Source organism: Eleutherodactylus coqui, chromosome 9, assembly GCF_035609145.1.
Source record: "Eleutherodactylus coqui strain aEleCoq1 chromosome 9, aEleCoq1.hap1, whole genome shotgun sequence".
Classification (NCBI taxonomy): domain Eukaryota; kingdom Metazoa; phylum Chordata; class Amphibia; order Anura; family Eleutherodactylidae; genus Eleutherodactylus; species Eleutherodactylus coqui.
In genome coordinates, this window is record NC_089845.1 from 106,519,151 (window position 1) to 106,541,933 (window position 22,783).

At 41.2% G+C, this 22,783-nt stretch overlaps 1 protein-coding gene across 2 annotated transcripts in view; it reads left to right on the forward strand.

Annotated features, from left to right (window-relative positions):
* Positions 1-22,783, forward strand: part of LOC136578315 (aspartyl/asparaginyl beta-hydroxylase-like) — a 100,253-nt gene that overhangs the window by 63,181 nt on the left and 14,289 nt on the right. For both annotated transcript variants that reach the window (XM_066578286.1, XM_066578287.1), the window contains exons 5-15: positions 2,567-2,614; positions 6,047-6,094; positions 8,152-8,223; positions 9,294-9,782; positions 11,676-11,738; positions 11,890-11,949; positions 12,842-12,865; positions 14,882-14,926; positions 18,002-18,037; positions 21,836-21,862; positions 22,260-22,298. In XM_066578286.1, coding sequence (XP_066434383.1) covers positions 2,567-2,614; positions 6,047-6,094; positions 8,152-8,223; positions 9,294-9,782; positions 11,676-11,738; positions 11,890-11,949; positions 12,842-12,865; positions 14,882-14,926; positions 18,002-18,037; positions 21,836-21,862; positions 22,260-22,298 — 951 coding nt within the window. The remainder of the gene's footprint in view (positions 1-2,566; positions 2,615-6,046; positions 6,095-8,151; positions 8,224-9,293; positions 9,783-11,675; positions 11,739-11,889; positions 11,950-12,841; positions 12,866-14,881; positions 14,927-18,001; positions 18,038-21,835; positions 21,863-22,259; positions 22,299-22,783) is intronic.

Below are 22,783 nucleotides of genomic sequence, written 5' to 3' on the forward strand. Positions count from 1 at the left end.
GTGTGTGTGACGTGTGTGAATCATAATGAATGTACAACGTATCAGAGATGTGTGTGTGTAACGTGTGGGAATCAGGATGAATGTACTACAGTTGTGTGTGGGAGTCAAAATGGATGTAGAAGAGCTATGAGTGGCATGTGGGGAGATCATAATGCATGTACACAGCTGTGGGGCATATTGCTCCACCAGAAACACTAGTACCATAATTTCCTGATACTAGTACCCTACAAAAGGATGACCGTCTGAAAACCATGTTCCCCGAATCTCCACTCCTATGTTGCAGACAACCTCCAAAGTTGAGGAAATTTATAAGCAGGAGATCATTGCCCTCCAACACACAAAAAGGAAATTAATGTAATGTAAGGAGCTGCAAGACCTGCTCACATGTACTGGCCACGGACAGGATACAGATGCCCAACATACAGCAGGATTATAAAATCCCAATGATATTCACATGTTCCACGTCCAATGTGTACCTGATCCTGTGCAGTAAATGTCCTGTTGGGGCCTTTATGTTGGAGAAACAGGACAAAACTGAAAGCGAGGATGAGATCTTGCTGCCAACACAAATAAGGAAAGACAGAGGTACTTGTTAAGCAGTTTTCTAGCCAGACACAACATAGGAAGTTTACTATGTTAAAAGTCAACTTCAAATCTCAACACTGCAAAAAAAATTGGGAGTACAAGTTTATAACAATTTTTGACACACTCACCACAGGCCTAAACCTTTCAAAAGCCTTCATGCTACAGTGGGGCACATGCAAAATCTGTTGCAGAGATAACACATAGGGCTGGTGACCCGATAACACCAATGTGTTTACTCCTCTACTAATCCTGTTTTGGCATTCAGTGCAAATAAATCACACTATGTCTGTGCCTATAGGTTTTCACAGAGGTCAGCTGTCACCCGGCAAGCTTTGTCCAGGTCCTTTTAGCTGCTGTCCAGGGCCCCAGAGTGCATCCCGCAGTCCTTGGCCACCCACACAGAATTACTTCCTGGTTATGGGATTCATAAATGCCACCTCCACAAAATGATGGCTGTGATTGTCTGAGCACCACTAGAAGAACCAATCACAAGCCGTCACTTCGTGGAGGCGGGATTTATGATTAGGCTGTGCTGCGGCTGTGATTGACTGAGCCAGTAAACAGATGAGATGGATCGGCACACAGGAACTTTATTAAAAGTCACCACTCCTTATTTCTCCAGCAGTAAAAAGGCTGCGGCATTTCGACCTTTCGTAGGTCTTTGCTATGCTATTTCTATCTAGTGTGATTGGCTGAGCAGCGCTCACAGAGCCAATCACAACCGTTACTCAGCCAATTCATAAATCCGACCTCCACAAAGCAACGGCTGTGATTTGGCTGTGTGCACGCTGCATTGATTGGTTCTTTACCTCTTGAAGAACCCATCGCAGCCATCACTTCTTGGAGCTGGCATTTATAATTTGGCTTAGCTGCGGCTGTGATTGGTTGAGCAGTGCTTGAAGAACAAATCAATGCAGCGCTCAAAGAGCCAATCACAGCCATTGCTTTGTGGAGGCAGGATTTATGAATTGGCTGTGATTGGTTATTTGAGCGCTGTATCGCTTTGACTGAACAGTGTTTCATTGATGGTTCTTCGAGGACTGCTCAGCCAAATCGATGCAGCTCTGTTCAGCCAATCAATGCAGCGCTCAAAGAATCAATCTCAGCCGTGGCTTGCCCAATTCATAAATACCGCCTCCACGAAGCGATGGCTGTGATTGATTGGCTGAGCAGAACTCAAAAGAGCCAAGGTAGTGCTCAAAGCACCAATCACAGCCATCGCTTCATGGAGCCAGAGTTTATGAATTGGCTGAGCTGAGGCTATAATTGGTTCTTCAAGTGCTGTTCAGCCAGTCACAGCTGCCGATCAGCCAATTTATAAATCCTACCGCTATGAAGTGTGGGCGGCCATGTACTTTGGGAGCCGCGTTGGTGCTTTGGAGAGCCGAGCCTGCTGGTAAGTGACTTGGCTGACCTACAACAAAATAAAACATTCCCTGAAAATAAGCCCTAGCACATCTTTTGGGGCAAAAATTAATATCAGTCCCTGTCTGATTTTCGGGGAAGCGCGGTAGATATATATGGGTACTTATTTGCTAGTATTGGATTACTTTTTGAAAATAAAGTGAATCGTGTAGTAATCGACCCCTGTCTTTTTACCCACAATTGGGGTTTTCATTCTGATAGCTGTGGTGTGAGCAGAACAGCCACAATCGCTACTATAGGCATTTTGCATATTGGTAAAGCCTTGTTTAAAAAATGACGTGACCCTAATATGCCCATAGTAGTGTCTATGGGGTGGGAGCTTCACTGAGTGACCTACTACATGGTATTGGGATCATTTAAGTCTACAGTGCTAATCACAAATGTAAATGTTCACATCCCATGTCATGTTTGCACTTTGGAAGGCGGTTTGGTTGTGTACACAATGCCATGTAATGATATACAGTGACCTTATTCAGATACTAATCCTGTGTAAATGGCACATAGACACAGTTACAGAAAGAACATTCAGTTATTTTACTGTATTTTCTTTATCCAGATATCTCCGATGATGATTTGGAGGATGTTATAAAATCACTTGATAATGGTAAGATTGGCACGGTTAGTGGCTCTCAATGCTAATGATAATTCCAGCCTTTACAGTGGGTCCAAAAGGTCTTCAGACCAGAGAAGAAAAAAAAAATCAAGTGTTTCGCCCTCACTCTGCACTCAATACCGTTTAATAGCCAAATGAAAACGGAATTTTAGAAGTCTTTGTAAGTGTAAAAAAAAAAAAAAATTAACATTTTGCATTGACATAAATATTTAGAAAACTGTACTCAGTACTAAGTCGAAGCACCTTTAGTAGAAATTACAGGCTTCTTAGGTATGATGCCACAGGGTCTACACACCAAGATTTGCGGATTTTCTTCCACTCCTCTCTGCTGATCCTTCAAGCTATGTCAGGTTGGATGGGGACTGTCCATGGAAAACCAGTTTCAGGTCTGTCCAGAGACTTCGATTGGGTTCAAGTCAGGGCTCTGGCTGGGCCACCCAAGGACATTCACAGAGCTGTCCCTAAGCCATTCCTGTGTTGACTTCACTGGGTGCTTAGCGTCATTATCTTGTTGGAAGCTGAACCTTCTGGCCAGCCGGAGGTTCAGGTTCTCATAAAGATTAGCTCTGTATTTTGCTCCATTCAACTTGCCATCAACCCTGACCAGTCTGCCTGTCTCCGCTGCTGAAGAACACCTCCACAGCACGATGCTACCACAACTAGGCTTAACTGTAGGGATGGTATAGGGTAGATGATGAACACAGCCTGGTTTTTGCCAGGCTTAGAATTGGGGCCAAAAGGTTCAATTTTTGTTTCATCAGACCAGAGAATCTTGTTTCTCACAGTCTGAGAGTCCTTTAGGTGCTTTTTGGCAAACTCCAGGTGGGCTTTCATGTGTTTTTTACTGAGGAGAGGCTTCTTTCTGGCTATTCTGCTATAAAGCCCAGATTGGTAAAGTGCTGCATTAATGGTTGACCTTCTGGAAGTTTCTCCCATCTGCAAACAGGATCTTTGGAGTTCAGCCAGAGTGACCATTGCTTTCAAATCACAGCATGCTGTGATTTGCCTCGATTCTCCGTGGTCAGCCTATATGTATGATAGGCTGACAGCGGAGATCCGTCTGCCAGCTCCTGCTCTCGTGCGGCGGAGATCCGCAGCGGGATACCACAACGCCCGTGGACAGGCAGCCTAACATTCGCTTTTCACTTTGTCACTGTGGGGTATTGAGTGCAGAATGATGGAGAAAGCTTGTTTTTATTTATTTTTTTTTATTTGCACAAGGCCCCAACATAACAAAAATAAAAAGGTGAACGGGTCTGAAGACTTTCTGTACGCTCTAGGTATGTATTTTTTTCAAAAAAGACAAAATATTTCTGATTAAATGACATATTTACATTTTGAACCTTTCCGTTGAAGGTTTATTACGGACATACTTAAACCTTTTGTGCCTTGTGAGCCGCAGCCAACTTTGAGTGCTGCTCACCAGGTTGAATTCAGAGATGGGGGAGAGGTATAAATGGGAACAAATAAGAAACTGTGAATTTGCAAGTATTTGCTGCTCAATATTACTAGTATTATGTCACTATTACTGGCATTAATTGGTGGGTAGGACATTTGTGTAATAATGGAATTTGACAGTGCATATGGTTATAAGCCAGGACTCTTATCGAAAGCCACGCACAATGGAGTTGCAGTCACATGTTGCGCAAGGCACTGGGAATCACAACTTAAATTTGGACGAAGGGATTGTGGGGTTAATCTAAAGGGGAGACCCAGGAATGAGTAGCTCGGCAGTTTATTGGTAGGGTAAGCAGAATGTAAATGATATAAGTAGGTACCTTAGAGCACCATTCATAAGTTTTATACAAGGTTTCTGGTGTAGCAAACTCACATTTTGCTTATGTGCCAAAATGTGACGGTTGGCAATTTTACGTCAGCTTCACCACTTCAAAACCAAAGGGAGGGGGGCAATGCTTAGTGTTTAGTGGGTGTGGCGGCCTGGCACATTTACTATAATGTACACCATAAACTGGCACAAATTATATCTGAAACCTGTGCCGGCATGTAGCTGGTGTCATTTCATATTTGGTGCACAAAGTGCCTGAAGACGCGCTGCTTGATACATTTGACGTACTTAGTGCAGTTTTTACTTAGACTGCTCTATGAAATGACAGTCTAAATACTTCTGCCCTCTAGAGTTTTATATAGATGCCTACGGTCCTCCAAGTTTGAGCAAAGCTACAGAATTGGCTCTCTTCTTCATCTAGTAGTTGGGGTTCCAACGTGACATATTCTCTTGGTCCAATATGCACTAATCGGTAAATAACGTAGGGTTGGCGAAGGTAAACAAAACCTATTAATTTGAGTTTTGCATTGGTCATAGACACATCATTTTCCTAGAACAGCCAAGAGTCAACATGTAGAGTGAAGTCACAAAATAACTCATTGTTCGCATTATGCAAAATAGTATTCGTTCGTTATTCTGCATTCTCAATTAGTAAACCTTACCATCAGGTGGTAAAATGCTGTGACTTGTATGTAATGCAGTTTGAGATCTAGTTTATCAAGAAAACTCTTGAATCACTAGTTTTATATACAATATCCAGTACTTATGGCCCTTAAATATATTTAAAGAGGTTGTCCTGCCCCTCTCCCCCACCCAATGTGATGGACGAGGAGAGATACTGCTGCGCTCAGGGCTGGACAGTTGCCAAGACCACATCCAACGCCCAACAAGTATCGGCATGTGTGTTATTAATTACGCTGCCATATATTGCTTACATCATGGTGCCAGTGTGCCCAAATAAAAGCATTATATATAGTGCAATACTGCACTCTTCTCCCCATGTGTAGAGAACAAACCATGATGTGACCATTATGTTGCTTGAAATTGTTTCTACTAGATATGGAGGCAACTCCTCTCCTTTTTGTTCCCTAAGGCTGGGTTCACACAGGGCAGATTTGCTGCAGTTTTGCCGCGGATTGCCATTGCATATCCGCACTGCGGCAAAACCGCTGCGTTTGCAGTGCAATGCAGCACAAATGAGATTTGCCAAAAAGCTGTTCTCACAGGACGGATTTTTTCCGCACAGCCGCAGTGCGGAAATGCAACTGCGGCGCGGTTTTAAAAGATGCAGCATGTTCATTCTTTGGTCTTTTCCGCAGCGCTTTTTTGTCCATAGACCTCTATGGACGCAGCCAAATCCGCACCAAATACGCGGCAAATACGCAACCAAAAGTAAAAAAGCGCTGCGGGAAAAACCGCATGCGGATTTTTCCACACGAAAATCCGCAGCAAAATCCGCAAGCCCAAATTAACCTTTGAAGCGGTTTTGCCACAGAAGCAGTTCTTCTGCGGAAAAACCGCAGCGGAAAAACCGCGGCAAATCTGCCTTGTGTGAACCCAGCCTAATATGGCAAGTTCAGGTGTAAATACTTTGCTCTCATCTTTGAATGTAACTTTAAAAATCATGTTCTTTTCAGATATCTTTGACATAGAAGACGCTCTGGATGATCATGAAATGCAAGATGGTAATTATTTTTCCATTTTTGTTTTTTAAATTTTAGGCTTTTTTTTTGTCAGTGCACGGTTGGTTATATGTATATTATAGTATGCAGGAGAGAGGTCCAACATCAGACCCCTCTCCTGCATACTGTAATATACGTAGATAGAGTATGCATGTATAATATATATGCTATATATGTGTATGTAAGATACATATTAACTCCCAGTAAATTTCCAAAAATTGCAAATCTTCATTGCGAGCCGGCAGTCAGTGACCGCCGGGTGACCTCTGTCACAGCAGAGCTACAGGGCCCCAGCAGACCCTGATCAGCTCTACCAATGACTAATGTCACTACAGGGTATGTTTTCTCCTGTAACTGGGGCTCCTATGGATGCTGCTCCTATGGATGCCCCAGCTACAGTGGGAAAATGTTAAATAATAAAAAAACATGTGAATGCCCCCCAGAGGTCTTATATGACGTCATGGGGGACATAGATAGTACAAAAAAATAATCACATTATAAATTAAACTGATCAATATATCAGCCACGTTTTGTTCATAAAATAAAATTTTATTAGGCAGTTCATATTGTACGGACAGATTAATACATGTCATATTTACCTTACAAAGTAAATGCTTTTTTTTCTTTGCATGGCCATGTAACGTACCCATTTAACCATTTATATTCTGTACGATGCTATTTAAGAGTGATAAATAAAACGAAGTTAAAAAAAAAATAATAATTACATAAATAAGTTTTAAAAAAATTACAGCATAAAACAACAATATATGCGTAAGAAAGAAAATAACTCAAAACCAACGCCAACCAAAACCGTCGCTATAAGTGCCCTGTAATCCAAAACCATACATATTATATATCAAAACATCTGAAGCAAAATGAGGAACCCGTACCCATATTTTATTTTAGAGTAAATATAATAATAAAAAAAGATCACTATAAGGCCTCATGTCCACGGGAAAAATCAGGCCCGCCGCGGATTCTTCATGCAGAATCCCGCAGCGGGTCCCTCCTATCCCACGGACGTGAGGCCTAAAAAGAATTACTTACCTGCCCTCCGTCGCGGACGGATCTTCTTTCTTCGGCCCGGCGGATGTGGATTTGCAGGTGAATTAAAGTGTCAGATCCTTAATGGAAAAATTGAACACAATCTGCCACCTTAGACAGGCTTCACTTTTTTTTTTTTTCTAGTTTTAATCCCAACCGAAGGGAACTCAGCTTTGAGGCATAGGAGTCTGCCCTTTTTATACTCCCCACTTCTCTTGAATGCCTATCTAACTTTGGCTCAAGAGTTTAAAAACACAACAAAAAGGCACCTTGAAAAATGCATCTGCTTTGTGTTTTTAATCCATGTTAATTATACTCAGTGATGTAACGCACAAAACATATACATTTTTACGTCTTTTTTTTTTTTTTTAATGCATGCATTTTTACATGTTTTTTGCAAAGTATGTTTTGGTCCTTTTTCTAAACACTGAAAACCGCTGCCATGTAACAAGCAGCCTAACAGATCATTGCCTAGACTGGGCACAATTCAGCTGAGAGCAGGGTTAGCTATGTACAAGTTTGCGGTCTATGATTGTATGGTTTCATGCACTGACAGCAAACTAATATCTGGATAGGGGGTTGAAATGTGAAACTGATTTCTGATTTTATTTATGTAGTGATAAGGCTTTATTAGTCTAAAACCAAGGAAAAAAATCGGCGGTATGGAATACATTGTGGAAATACTGTGAATTCTCCTCAGTGTTTTGCAGTATAGGTATTGTGGATGAGATTGCAGGAGATCTCATTCACGTGCTACAGAAAAAAAATCTGCAGTGTAAATTAAGTGGTGGTGCGGATTTTAAATCCATAGCATGTCTAATTAATGCTGCAGATTTTGGTTCTTCAAATGAACGGGTAAAATCTTTGTCAAAATCCACCTGTAGAGACTTTCTACTGAAGGAATTCCATAACCTGAACTTAATGGCACACTCAATGACATAACCACTGTAAGACTACCGGATGCAAATCCTCACTAAGAGATCACATATTTGAGGCTTTTTATGTTTTTCCTTCAGATGTGGCGAGTGAGTTCTCGTTAGAAGATGCCGTGGAGCCCAGTGTTCATGGATCACTTGGCTCAGAACCAGGTATCGTAAATACTAATGGAGTTTAGTAAATGAAGGGAGAATAAATGGGTCGATCTCGATTCTGTTTAACGAAGTACAGCATGCAGTTTCATTAACATTCCTTATTTATTGGTTGAAGTAAGCGTAAAATCTATCTTGTCAGTGTATACCTGGTCACAACAAGCTTTACATTGCTTCCTAAATGCAAAATTAAGCAACTTTTATATATAATCTTGATTAAATAAAAATTATATTATTTTGCTGGCTGTTGTTGAATCTGTGTAACTACCCCATGTAGCTGGCTGTCGTGTTCCGTCTGACGTTGAACAAGCATACTACTCACGCTGGTGCGAGCACAAAGGGTTAGACTGCACAGGGCAGGTGGAGGAAGGCAGCCAAGTCATCAGGGAGGGCAGATCACAGAAACTGTTCTGAATCGCAGTGTAGATGGGAAGAAGGGCACAGATGGCAGTCTGAAGGAGCTGAATGGCACAGGTTGTGTAGATGGACAGAGAGGAGCAGGAAGCAGGGACAAATCATAATTTCTTCAGCATCCATGTCGACAGAAGGGAGAGGAGATTTCTTAAGGCTATACAAGGGAAAATCTGTACAGGAATAAAGCTTTGCTGAGGCATCGGATTTAGATAAGGCGGCGGCATCCTGGACATACAGACCTTGCATCCAGTATGTATTGCTGAGAGGGAGATACTTGCATGAGAAGTCTGAAAGTAGGAGCAGGTAACAAACTGCATATTCATTTTAAAATGAAGAAAATGAAGATTACAGCATGAAACTTAGTAAAACTTTTTTAATTCAAACTAACCACTTTGTATGTGTATGTAGATATATATAGAGAGAGATATATATAATGTATACAAATCTAGTGTGTGTATGTAAAATATATTTATATATCTTTTTTTTTTCTTAAAGGGGTTTATAACCTTACGTAAGGGGTGGTTTAAAGGTATAATCAATAGTTTCCCGTTGATTAAATATTTTTGAAAAACCTGGAAATATTTTTTTTTCTATCTTTTTAATGAGGGGTTGCCAAACATTAAATAAATATTTTCTTATTGTTTTAACCATCTTAGATGTTAAAGAGGAGCCGGAGGGAGAACCAGTAATAGAAGAACAAGCTAATGTTGAAGAGCCCACGGTTGAAGAGCTAACTATCGATTCAATTATTGAGAACATTTTGGAGCAAGAACTTGCTGCTGGTCATGATGATGATGATGATGATGATGTAGAAGAAGCAACAATAACACATGAAGATGACCATGGGACACATCATGAACCAAAACATGCACATAAGCAGGAAGTAGAAGAGACGGAAACTGAATTTCTGAATGCTCCTACTCCAGAAGTAGAGGAACCTGTAGATGTAGAAGATGGGCCAGAACCTGTAGCAGATGAAGAACCTGAGGAGGAGGAGCTAGCAACAGAGGAACAGGAACCTCAGGATGAACATTTTGAGAACATTAAAGTAACAGAAAATCAGGAAAAATCTGAAGATCATGAAGAGTCTGTCTTTATGGGGAAGGAAGACCTAAATGAACCAGCAGAAGATGAATCTGATGAAGGTATATTAGCAGTTTTTCTTTCCTAAACATTATTTCCATGAGATGAATTAGTTACTGTACTTACACTGGCTTGCGGCAATGCAGCCTTAGAAGAACTTATATTTACAGTCATTTACCTTACAGCCATATCAGATGCTGTTTACTGAATAACAGATGCCTAACATTTACATTGAATGTACAGTACTTGCATACATCAAACATATAAACCTCCATCACATCATTGTAGATGCCTTCTAAGGACAATGAAAATGTTTCAGAGGGTTTCTTTGTGCTCCATAACAAGATACTTCGATAGTTTTATATGCGTTTCTCTGGTAAAGAAACACGTTAACTGTTTCCCATATTAGACATTTATGAAATGTCAACTGGATATTCCGATGTGTTATTGGTGGAAACATCCCATTTGTTCATTCGGGTGTTTGTGGCTCTCTCTATTGAAGTCGGAGTGTTGCAGTAACAGTATGTAGGGCTTAAGATTCTGCAGTGTTGATACTGAGGAAGGCAAAAACACCCATGAACCAAAAGCCACCTGTACTTAGGCCATTTTCACATGGCTGAGAAAATCACATGACATTCGTGCGATGCGAGACACTCAAATCTCGTACGACTGTGAACCCCATTTCTTTGTAATATTACGCTCAGGAAAGACATACAGGCCTCTTGTGAACTCCTTCAATGACTTCACTGAGAACTTAAAGAATTCCCTTCTGTGTTGATGTAGAAACCTTTCTGGGGATGTGAGAGGGTCCTGATCATGGAGGAAGCCATTTTTCTGAACTTATGGTCTTTTTTTTTTACACGGGCCTGAACATTTCTCTGAATACTCATTGTCCTCACAGTTTGGCTAAGTAAAGCGACTACCAATTAGCTGGCGAACGAGTGAAGGGCTGATCATTCAGTTTCAGTGACCATATAAATGCTATCTGAGTGTTGTTACAGCTCCTAATGTAACTATACAATAGGCCTATGGGGACAAACTACTGTAGTGATCGTTCATCCCAATGTTAGGCCGTTATATTGATATAATGGGATATTCTCATCCCAAAAATAAATAAAAAGGACAAGAATTATGTATTGAAGAACACTACAATCCGCCCCTTCAAAATTTGAAAGGACTTAAACATTTTACACAAGATGAAGATTGGCCAAATATTCTTTCTTTTTTGATCATTGTTCTGTTTAAACATCCCAGCGATCGGCCAACAAGGGAGCAAATGCTCTCTTGTTGGCCAGTTCTATCTTCTATGGAGACATTCGAAGAACTTCTCACCAGTGCCTCTTCCCGTGTAAACAGGGGTTGTGCCTTCAGCAGTAAAGGAATTAAGTGAACAAACGCTCATACGGCCACATACAGGCCTGATGATTGCTCCATGTAAATGGAAATAACGAGTGACTATCAGCCTCCTAATATCAGTTGGTGCTGCTTATGTACACAAAATCTAGGCATATCATAAGGTCCTTAGGGTGCTGGTCCACTGCAGCGTTTCTCTTCTCCATCATGTTGGCAGAGCTCTGCTGATTGTGATTGGTACCTGGACTTGTAATATTTTTTGCATTGAGTTTTCTGATGAAGAGGCATTACCTGTACTAACAGCCATAGGGTCCCTTTAAATTAACCATTAACATCAGTTTACATAAAATAGGTTGGTAATTGAATCCTGATGGATATCTATGCTATATTAATGGGGCACCGAAGCTGTATACCATGGGCTCTATTTATATACTTCATAGTCTACAGAATTTGAAGGAGCTCACCACAAGATGTCAGTATTGTTTTCCTCATTGCCATCTGAGCACATAATCGTATCAGTAGTCATTCAGTTAGCAGTAAGCTTTATATTTCCGTTTTAGATGATGGTTATGTGCATAATTTATGTCTTTTTTCGCTTTCAGTAAATGACTACAATGATCAGACAGAGCTGGAAGAAGAAGAAGAAGAACCATCTGAATTATCAGGTACGTAGGGAGTTGATTATACCTTGAGAGCTCATAAGGTGTCTACACCAAATTACGACTAATTGTAAGCATTTTCCCACGACTGTATATTAGGAGTAGCAAAGCTCTTCAATTATTTTTTATTAACATGCTATTCCCTGGTGTTGTGTAGATGAACCGTATGGGGAAACTGTGCCTGAACAGACCGAGGAAGCTGCGCCGGAAACCTCAGGTAATTGTTTCCTTTATCTTTGTCCATTAGGAGCCTAGAAGCATGTCAATTCGACAAAAAAAGACATATATAGGCTACAGCTACGGAGGACTTGCATGTTTTGTTTTAGCATTGAGATACTACATTAGATGTACTCTAAGTCCACCTTTTCGTGACTATTTGTAATTATCTGCTTGGATGCATTATGACTAATTTTGTGGATTTGCAGTCCCATCGGGTTAGTGCATCTGCTGTCACGTAATGAGCATTTCCTTCTACAGTCCAAATACTATTGCAATCATTTCCTAGAAGTGCTTGTCCTGTAAATTGATGTAGAGATGCAATTAGTTGGATCGCCTGTTCTAAGAAAAGATTATAAAGGGTTTTTCTAAAGTTGATATTTCCAGGGTAGATAAGTAAGTGATCACTGGAACCACCACTAAGCACTGGAACGGGGGTCCTTCACAAACATCCAGTCTCACTGGGAAAAATCTCCCTCATTCGACAGTGGTGGTGGGTTGTTTCTAGACTTTTATGCTAGTGAATCACCTATATTGTGAATAGGTAATTAATATTTAGTTGTGGGAAAACCCATTTAAATACTGTAAGGTATGCCCACCCCAGCATATGATTTTGCGTCGCATTTAGATGTTGCGGATTTTTAGTGACGGTTTTGCACTGAAAAACTCCCATGTTAAGGGACAATACAAGCTTGATGAATGGGGAATAAAAACCTCTGCAACTTGGCATGCTCTGTGTGTAGTCGAATTATGTGTTCAATTTGACCCTTTACAGTCCATATAGTGACTCAAGAGCTTTACTTCACCAACAACGAAAACTTCTTGTATGTATTTGTGTGTGTTCAGGCATCAAATCAATGTTTTTTGTGTTTTTTTTTACCTTTTTAATCTAGAAACCGATGAAGATACAGCAGAGGGTAAGATATCATTTGCGTACAATGAAAAATATATTGTCCTCTGAAACGTCTATGATATGTTATTGTTATAAGCGTTATAATTATGTGCTGTATGTATCTAGAATTTAGAGGAAGAAGTCATTAGTTGGTAAAAGGCTGCTGCTCTAGGGCTCATGCCCACGAGCGATGCAGAATACGCCTGCGGATTTACACCGTGGGAGTACCACAAATCAAAACAAAAAGTGCCAGTGAGTGATCATGTTTTTCCGTGCGGATTTCCGCGGTTTAACTTCTATTGCTATCAATGGAGCCCTCCCACGGCGAATTCGCGGTGAAATAGAACATACAGAGATTCTCTCATGCTCGCGGAAATCCGTGGTACAAATCTGCATGTGTGCGCTGGCAGGCAGAAAACCATTAGCTTCAATAGAGCCTTGCCACTGCAGAATTCACGCGCTGATTTCCACTGCGGGAAACGCAATCAAATCCATCCATGAGCATTCACCCTTAGACTGGTTGCACCAAATTCAACTTTTATCACCTATTCCCAAGATAGATAATAAGTTCGGTGGTGGTTTCACTGCTGAGACACCCACCGATCCTGAGAAGTGGAGTCCAATGTCCTCCACTTCTTGTCACTATGGAGTCACTGCACCCGCCTACAGTGATGTTAGATTGAATGGCGCGACGGTAGCACATGCGTGGCATGTGCATTCATTTCAGTGGGGCTGATGAAAATAGCAAAGTCAAGTAATTTGCTCTCTCTAGCAGGCACACTTAAAATGAATGGAGCATTGCCACTCCATTAATTCTCCTCAACGCAGGAGGTACAGCAAGCCTGAAATGAGGATGAAGGGGGGCACAGGACCCTTATTCTCGGGGTCGGTTTGGGTCTCACTGGTGAGACCACCACCTTTCCTATGGATAGGTGATAAAACTTGATTTTGGTACAACCCCTTTAAGAACCTTTACTAGGTAGGATCCTGTTGTGTAGGAATATAGTATTGTTGTGAATCTACTATTAGAATGGGAAAATCAAATGATCTGAGCAACTTCGAACAAGACGTGGCTTGGACTAGCTGAGATCAGGTTTTCAAGAACTGCCAATCTTGTGGAGTTTTCTCATGCAGTGATATACCAAGAATGCTGGCTGAGGAAGAACATCTTGCAAATGGAGATCTCATAGATGTAACCAATTTGCCAGAAATCATTCGAATGAACAGGCAGTGCACAATCAAGCAAATTGTAGTAGAATAAAACACCAATGCTCCAACTCGCGTATCCAAGCACACAACATGTCATTCCTTAGCATGGATTACCTATAACAGTTAAGGTGTTTCTAAAAGAAACAGGCAATATTTTATTGGGCAAAAGAGACCAAAAATTGGATCACTAAACTATGGAAAAAGTATCACCTGGTCAGATGAATCCAGATTTCTGTTGCACCATGATTAAGGGAGGGTCAGAATTTTGCACAGGCAGCATGAATCGATGAACCCTTCCTGTCAGTTGTCTGCATGGGCAAATATACCTGCAGAACGATTTTAACATCTGGTTGAGTCTATACCATGACAAACTGCCGTGTATAAGAAAGCCAAAGACAGTCCCACGTACTACTGGATGGGTGTCTATTCATTGTAAATGACCAGCCCTAGCCATAGATTCCAATATTAGATGCTTTTAACACTTGACATGTCCAGTCCAAAGGCTCCTCTTAAGTCATGCACTATTATCTGTGCCTCAGTATGGGATTACCATCTCCAATAATTCCCATCTCAGATACTCTGAATCTCATCACTGTACAGATGATGTAATAGTCAGTTGTTTGTACAGTCGGCTTTCTTTATGCCGACATGACAGGAATCCATGCCAAGTTGCAATTAGCTTTGTTAAAGTGTTGAGTTGGGATTTTCATCGTTGAGTTTATTATTACTTCTCTTACTAATGAGATCAGGGCATTAAATACTCCTGTATGTTTCAGCAATTCTGCTTTTTAGATTTATCCATCTTTCAGTATTTTTGTTCTTTCCCTTCTAGATACGGAGGACGTCGTCCGTGATGACAGTGAAGAGGAGATTAATGGTAATGTAGTAAATATGTGATGATTTATTATGACCCAGCCCTTTAGCGATCTAATAAATAATGCGTTGCTAGTGTAAGCAGAATGCTTTTCAAGGCAATTAAATTGGAAATGCATGTTAAGTGGATTTTGTGCAAGTTACACAACAATAATTAGGTCTCAGTAGATGATTAATGATCTGTAGAGGGCGCCTTAACTGCAGAAGGCATATTCAGTCCAGCTAAGGTAATAACAGAAAATGCCCACGTAGAAATAAGGTTCCTTGGTGTTCCCAGCAGCCGTTGGTTACAATTGTAGATATGTCAGGATTGAATTGGAATCTTGAAGCTTTCGTCTACTTATTATGATAAGTAGACAATAGCACGGTGTACTCTGGCCCACACTAGCCATAACACAGTGCATCACTTTTGCTCAGCTTACCCCTGTTAGGTGTAAAGGTGTATGTTTCTTAACCGCGGTAACCTGTGAGAGCCAGTACATCTGCAGCGGGCAGAACCGAGTGCAGATCCGCAGTAAGGGGTTTGAGCAGTGGGGAGTAAGATGGTAATTACTGTGGCTCTGCTACTCCCCTGAGACATGGAAAATCGCGATTTAGTGCAGTATTTTGCAAGCAGTGGTAAATTTGGCAGTTGTTTTTGCAGCAGGATAAGATGGTGATACCCATGTGGGGCGCTACCCACAGAGTTCGGTAGGGGACGATCTTGTTTTGTTGTGACGCCAGTCCGTGTACATATAGGGACTCGTTCCAAACAAAAATAATAAATACAAAAATTGGAGAAATAGATATAACGGGGGGGAAGGGGGGGGGGGGGGGAGAACCTCTGTTCTGCCTGGAGTGCTTAGTGTGGTACCTTAGTGCAGATGTTTGCAGATGGAATCAATGGTAGGAAGGGACTCCAGGAGTTGGGTGTAAAAGAAAACTAAAACACTTTTATTCTTCAAGAGCAGATAAGGGTTCAACTTGACTTGTTGCATACAATTCACATTAGATGACTTTAGAAGAAACAGTTACAGTTTCAAACATAAATGACTTCTGCAATTTTCTCAGGGGCTTGATACAGGGAACTACATTTATCCTCGGTGGTTTGCCTTCTAGCTTCGCTCCCTGCTTGGGCCTGTCTCTGGCCAACGTGGTGTCTTTTCTTACTGTGCCCATGCATGGCTGGCATAGATCTCCTTCTCATCTTCTCTCTCTTGCTCTTGAGTGCTTACACTTTAGATGTTTCACTTCCCACCATACTGGCTTTCTCCTTGTTCCTCCCTGATCTCTCTCAAGCTCAAGCTTAGCTCTGTACTTGGAAGACTGACTTAGCTCTGCCCACTCTCTCATTTTGTACTGACACTAACCCAGCCTATCTAGGGACTTTACCAATCACAGGCTCTCTATACCTGGCTATACACTCCCCTGACTGTTGCTATGTGACCTGTACTCACCAAGGGTTGGAGAATATTACAAGAACACATAATTCAATGAGAAATATGAACACATAACATCATAACTTGTCACACTTATTAATACATTACTTTAAACCTGATTTAACACTGTAATCATAACCGAAAGTGCTGGAGTACCCAGCTCTGGGGTACTACACATCCATGCATTATGCACTGCATGGTCAATTTACTAGACACTGGTCCTTTCATGACCTCCCTGTATCGAAATTAAATAGATGAACTGTCTGAGTGAATTCGAATTAAGCATGCTCATCGGTGCTAGACCAGTCGGGGGTCGGTATTTCACTGCCAAGCTTGTGGGATTTTCTCATGGAACAGCGTTGAGAGTATGCCAAGAATGGTGTGATCGAGGGAAACCTCAAACAAAAGGGGATGCTGAGGACATAAACAATTTGTCGATGAAAGTGATCAAAGGAGGATCAACGATTGTTCTGATGAACAGGTGCTGTATGAGAAACGAAAGCAAGACCCCAGTGAGCGAAAAAGTGTAAAAATTGTATTAATGAGCAGTGGATAACATTGACTGGTCGGATGAGTCCAGATTTCTGTTGCACTGTGTGGATGAGAATCCGAGTTTGGCACAAGCAGCATGAAGCAATGACCCCTTCTAGTCAAAAGCAGCTCAGTATCTCCATCTAATTTGTGGCAACTGCAGTAAATTATCCTGTCCACATGGACCAATATTCCTGAAATATGATTCGCCCACTGAATGGAATCCATGCCATCACGAATTGCTGTGGTTACATGGCCATAGGAGGTCCAACATGCTTCGAGATGGGTAGCCATTTAATTCTTTTATGACAATCTTAAAGAGCCTCTGTCAACACTTTTAAGCATCGTAAACCACCATAATGGTGCTTAAAGGGGAGTCTAGGGTGGTTTGTTTTTATACTTGCCCTGTCTTCTATTCCTGCGCTTGGTTCCCACGAACTTATCGTGCGCAAAGGTGCTGCCAAGGCCCTTTAACCCTTTCCAATCCACTGTCTGACGTCTGAAGACATTATGATTAGAGATGAGCGAGTATACTCGCTAAGGCTAACTACTCGATCGAGTAGTGCCTTAGCCGAGTATCCTCGGGTGACAGGTGAGTTGTGGCGGTGAGCGGGGGGGGAGGGGGGCGAATCTTTACAGACGAGCGGGAGGATACTAGGCTACTAGGCTAAGGCAAAACTCGCTCAAGTAGTTAGCTTTAGCGAGTATACTCACTCATCTCTAATTATGATTTAAGGCTGTACAGCTCCGATGTTGGAAGACATCCGTCGGGGTTCTCTTACTGTATATTGCCAGCCTCTCTGCTGTCGGAGCCTATCTGTGTCACCTCATGCAGTACTGGCTTTAGCCAGCAGATAGCGTCGTTGTATAACAGCAGAAAAAGAGTAAGCCCCCCTAGGAAAACCAGGATACAAATTGGATTGGAAAGGGTTAAATGTCTTTGCTTGCTGCGCGGGAAATATATGTCACGATGTGCAATTCTCCCAGTGAAAACTGCTGATGGCTGGGTGCCACATTGTATTGTCTAAAGTAGAACTTTTATGTACTGCTTCTCATCAGTTGTTTAAAATTGCAATGGTTGTGAAATGCTAAACTTCATTTAATTTTTTTATTTTTTTTTAACATTTTAGATATTCCTGTAGGTGAAGAGCCAAGTGAATCAGCAGGCAAGTGATTCCAACTGCCTTGCAAATTATCATGTATTGCATTATTATGTGCAAAGCTGTCAGATTATGGCAAATGTTTGCTTGAGATCCAATATTTGATCCCTCTCCTAGGTATACGTTATTACAACTACATCTTCATATTCATGCTCAGGTGTTTACACCTTTTAAATAGATGTCATTATACTGTACATCTGGGAACTACAGAATACGAGCATGGTCATGGAACCAGTTCAAGAAGGCTTTTTTATATGGATCGTTATCCTGTTGACAGTCACCATCAGGAGATGGGTTTGCTGTAGCATTTTACACATTGCTCAGATGTTATAAAAGTCTAATATGCGCCAGGAAAATATAACACATTCCATGACGCCTCAACTGTTTAAAAGGCGGGTTGGCGATCAGGGATCTGTGCCCTCCGTAGCTTCAGTTTACTATTCTGGAGTGGAACCTAATGTGGTCTTCCATTGCTCCAATACACATTAAGGATTGCGATGCAGTGTATCCAGGGATGTTTGTTTGCACTCCATTGTTTTATTGCATTATTTATTTAGTTTTTCTATGGTGCCTTGTGATATTAATCAGTTTGGTCACTCTACTCCAACTTCTCTTTCTTTTTCTTTTTTTTCCCCTTTGTTCTCCACATCCTTGTGTTTGAATTCAGTAAACTATGTATAACCGTCTCAAGGGAACAGTAGCTTGGGATGCTTTAATCGCCCTGTCTGATACAATTCACAAAATAAGTCATAACATACAGTATTAAACCGTTGCAAAGCTTGAGCAATAGGGTAGAGGGCCCTGTTCGCAAGAGCTTACAGACTATAAGGAAGTACACACATTGGGTACTATTTATGCGTATTCGGAATTAATCTGATTGGCTGGGGTAGTTTATTCCAGAGAACTGGTGCGGCTCCGGAGAAATCTTGGAGACCGTAGCAGGAGGTTTGGATTAGAGAGAAATTAGTAGAGCGGAGAGCATGGGTATGGTCGTAGACCGAAATGAGGGAGGAGATACAGGGCAGTGCAGCACTGTGGAGAGCTTTATGGATGCGTGATGAGTTTTAATTGTATTCCAAATTTAACGGGCAGCCAGTGTCGTGGAGGCGGCTGGCGCGGTGGCAGTTATGAGCCTGCTTGTAAGCTTCTACACGAGGAACTGGCTTTGGAAAGGGGAGTCTAATATTCACCTACCGCTTGCGTTCTGGTCTTCGCAATGGCCTGTGGTGCTGCTGCAGGCTGCCACATCCTCCTCCACGCCGACAGAAAATTTCTTCGTGGAAGCAGGGCTTAAATACCTGGCCTCCAGCAAGTTAATGCTCTGATTGGTTAATTCAATTATGTCTTTGAATGGCTGTGATTGGTTAACCCCACGCCGGCTTTCATTGACTGACGCGGTGCTGGATTAATCAATCAGAGCATTCGCTTGCTGGAAGTGGTGAACTCAAGCCCTGCTTCCAGGAAGAAATGCTCTGTCGGTGTGAAGGAGGATATGTCAGGCTGCAGCAGCGACGGAGATGCGGAATTCGACTCTGCCGTGTGCAGCGGACCTTAATATAGGTATTACTCCCATTTTTTTTTATTTTTGTAATTTTGCATTTTTTATCTTATTTCTGTCACTAATTATATTTAGAAAATGTTAATAGATTTGGCCAGTTTTCCCTCATTTTGTGCTTTAGCAGCAATAATGTTTAGCTCTCTTCTAATTTTATACAATTCTCTGTCTGTTACATTTTCCAGTTTCTTTAAACCTCTTATTGGCATACTTCTTATCTTTTATTATATCACTAACTTGTCTAGTGAGCAAGAGTGGTTTTCTTTTTCCCTTTTTACTTTTGCTAGTTTTGTTTGACGTTTAAAGTTTTTAATTACCTTTATGATAGTCATTTTTAATCGTGTCCACTGGGCAACGACTCCTGCTGTTTTATTCCACCCTGTTAATTAGTTGTTTTTTTAACTCCTCTATATCCTTGAAATCAGTCTTACTAAAATCCAATACTTTAGTTGTAGTAAAGAATTTCTCAAAGTCTTTTCTTATATCAAACCATAAACATCAGTGGTCGCTGGAACCCAAATTCAGTTTCACCTGACCCTCAGACACCAGATCCCCATTAGTAAATACTAAATCCAGAATGTTCTCTTTAACAAGTTGTTGTAGAAATGCTTCTTAAATGCCTATATCAAATTCTTGCTCCTGTTTGTAAGTGTAATAGGGATACTTCAAGCATGTTGAAGTCACCCATTATTACACTTCCCTTTACTGCCATTTGAGTGATTTAATCAACCAGCAAGTTATCATAATACTCAGTTTGCCTTGAAGGCCTATATATGACACTAATTCTAATCACAGTTCTCTCTTAAGGGACATATACACATAATGATTAACAAGCAAAATCTGTTTAAATAAATAAAAATGCGTGGTAATTAGAGATGAGCGAGCGTACTCGGAAAAGCACTACTCGCTCGAGTAATTTGCTTTATTCGAGTATCGCTGTGCTCGGGTCTGAAGATTCGGGTGCCGGCACGGAGCGGGGAGCTGCAGGGGAGAGCGGCGAGGAACGGAGGTAAGATCTTTCTCTCCCTCTCTCCCGCCCGCTCTCCCCTGCTCCCCGCTGCGACTCACCTGTCAGCCGCAGCGGCACCCGAATCTTCAGACCCGAGCACAGCGATACTCGGATAAAGCAAATTACTCGAGCGAGTAGTGCTTTTCCGAGTATGCTCGCTCATCTCTAGTGGTAATCATTATATCTAAATGCAAAACATTTTCAACCAGCATAAAATTTATCGCTGGATCACTCACTTCTCACCGTGTGTAAATGAAGCATTACTTTGCATGTAAAACCAGAGAGTTTTTAAGTTCTTTGTGTGTATTTTGAATTGCTGTTTAAATACTCCCCTTAACCTAAATAGCTATTCAACTGCCCATTCTTTCTACTGTCTTTTCTGTACATTGTGTATCCAGGCATGGCAGTTTCCCAATCACTACAAACCTTAAGCCATATCTTGGTTATGGCAACCTGGTATAAATTACTCCCAGATATAATAACCATTAGCTCACCTTGTCCAGAAACAGAGAGGCTCCTTAAGAGGTGATTCCTGTTCTGACAATCCTTTTATTGCAAGATGGCCATACATGTGGTGATTGATAGTCCTGTAATATTATTCTTCTGCAGCTGCTGAGAGATGTCAGGTTGGCTGCGAATTTCCCCAGCAAAATTTGGTGTTTGCTGGGGATGCCAAGAGCAGGACTCAAGGAAATAGGCTCATCACCTCGAGCCCCACATTCTCAAAGGGGTTGTGCATCTTGGTACAACTTTTATAGCGACCTTCTAGATCTGTAGTCAAACCAAGTTCTCTACACACTGCTTTTTATTAATCAGTGCTGTCCACATGAGCAGGGATGGCCAATCAGAGCAGCATGTAATGTCTTAGCCTACCAATGTGTATAACTACTCAGTGTGCATCAGATAGCTAGAGAAGCGGAGTGGGCATTTTTTTTCTCCAGACCAGAGGGTCACTTTAAGTCCTATGACACATGGGAATTCTGCTTGTAGTTCAGGTGTCTTGTTTTAATTTGTTTACTGTGTGTGTGTATGTGTGTATATATGATGTGTGTGTGTGTGTGTGTGTGTGTATGTATATAATATATATACATTTTTAATTTATTTTTTAATTATGTTTGACCATGGTTTTGTTTTTTTTAATTATTTTTTTTGTGGTGGGAGTGATGGTTTTACTGCAAATCAGAATATCACATTATTCACTACATGGACTGATTTTGTCTTTTTATGTTTTGTCTTGCAGAAGATCATAGTGAGGAGCCAGAGAGTCGTAAGTACTGAAGTACCTTCCTCACATCATGTTCAAAAATTTTATTATACTTGGAGTGGCTTAAAGGGGTACTCCCATCTGATACGTTTATGATGTACTCAAAAATGTTGCAGATTGTAATATCCCTTTCAAAGTTATTGCCCGTAAAGTACATTTTATCACCTATCTGCTTCTGGGGGGGGGCAGCACTGCTTTTTTCGTCGGTAGCAGACGAAGTGTTTACGAAAGTCTAACCTTTTTTTTTTGTCCTAATGCAGTGGTATTAAATCTTTAGTTGCAAGTTTACATTTAACTTTTTAGCAGCTCCCTCTGTAGCAGTGATTTATGGTTAGGTGATAATATGAAAATATCCTGCTTTTGGTTTCTCTGTATCAATAATGTTTATAATTTATTTTAGCTCATGAACATATTGAAGTAAAGCAGAATGAAATGCCCGGTAAGGCTCAGACTGCATTTTAACCATTTGCATTTCGGCTCTTACATCGTGTAAAGCAATTCTGTGGTCCTAGGGACAAGATTTGTCCATGCACTGGGGTAGTTAGATTACTTGGTATCCTCCTTTATGGCCATACTGTGGCAGAGCTACCTAATCTGAAGCCCCTTTGCAGTGTTCCAAGCTGGACACGGTGCTACGTAACCTAGATTTGTTTCTCAGTGTTCTGTGACACCACACATTTACGTAAACTGTTTGTGCCAGTTGGAATACACCTGTGATACGTGTTAAGGCCCAATCTCCATGAGGACCTTTTGATCTGGAAGAAAAAAAATCACAGCATGCTCCATTTCTGTGTGGTTCCTGCACAGATTGCTTCCATTGAAGTCAATGGAAGCCGTCTGATCCGTGGCTTGTCCACAATTGAATTGCGAACAGGCAGCGGATTCTGTGGTAAAGCAGGAGTTTTTAAAAAAAAAAGTAAATAA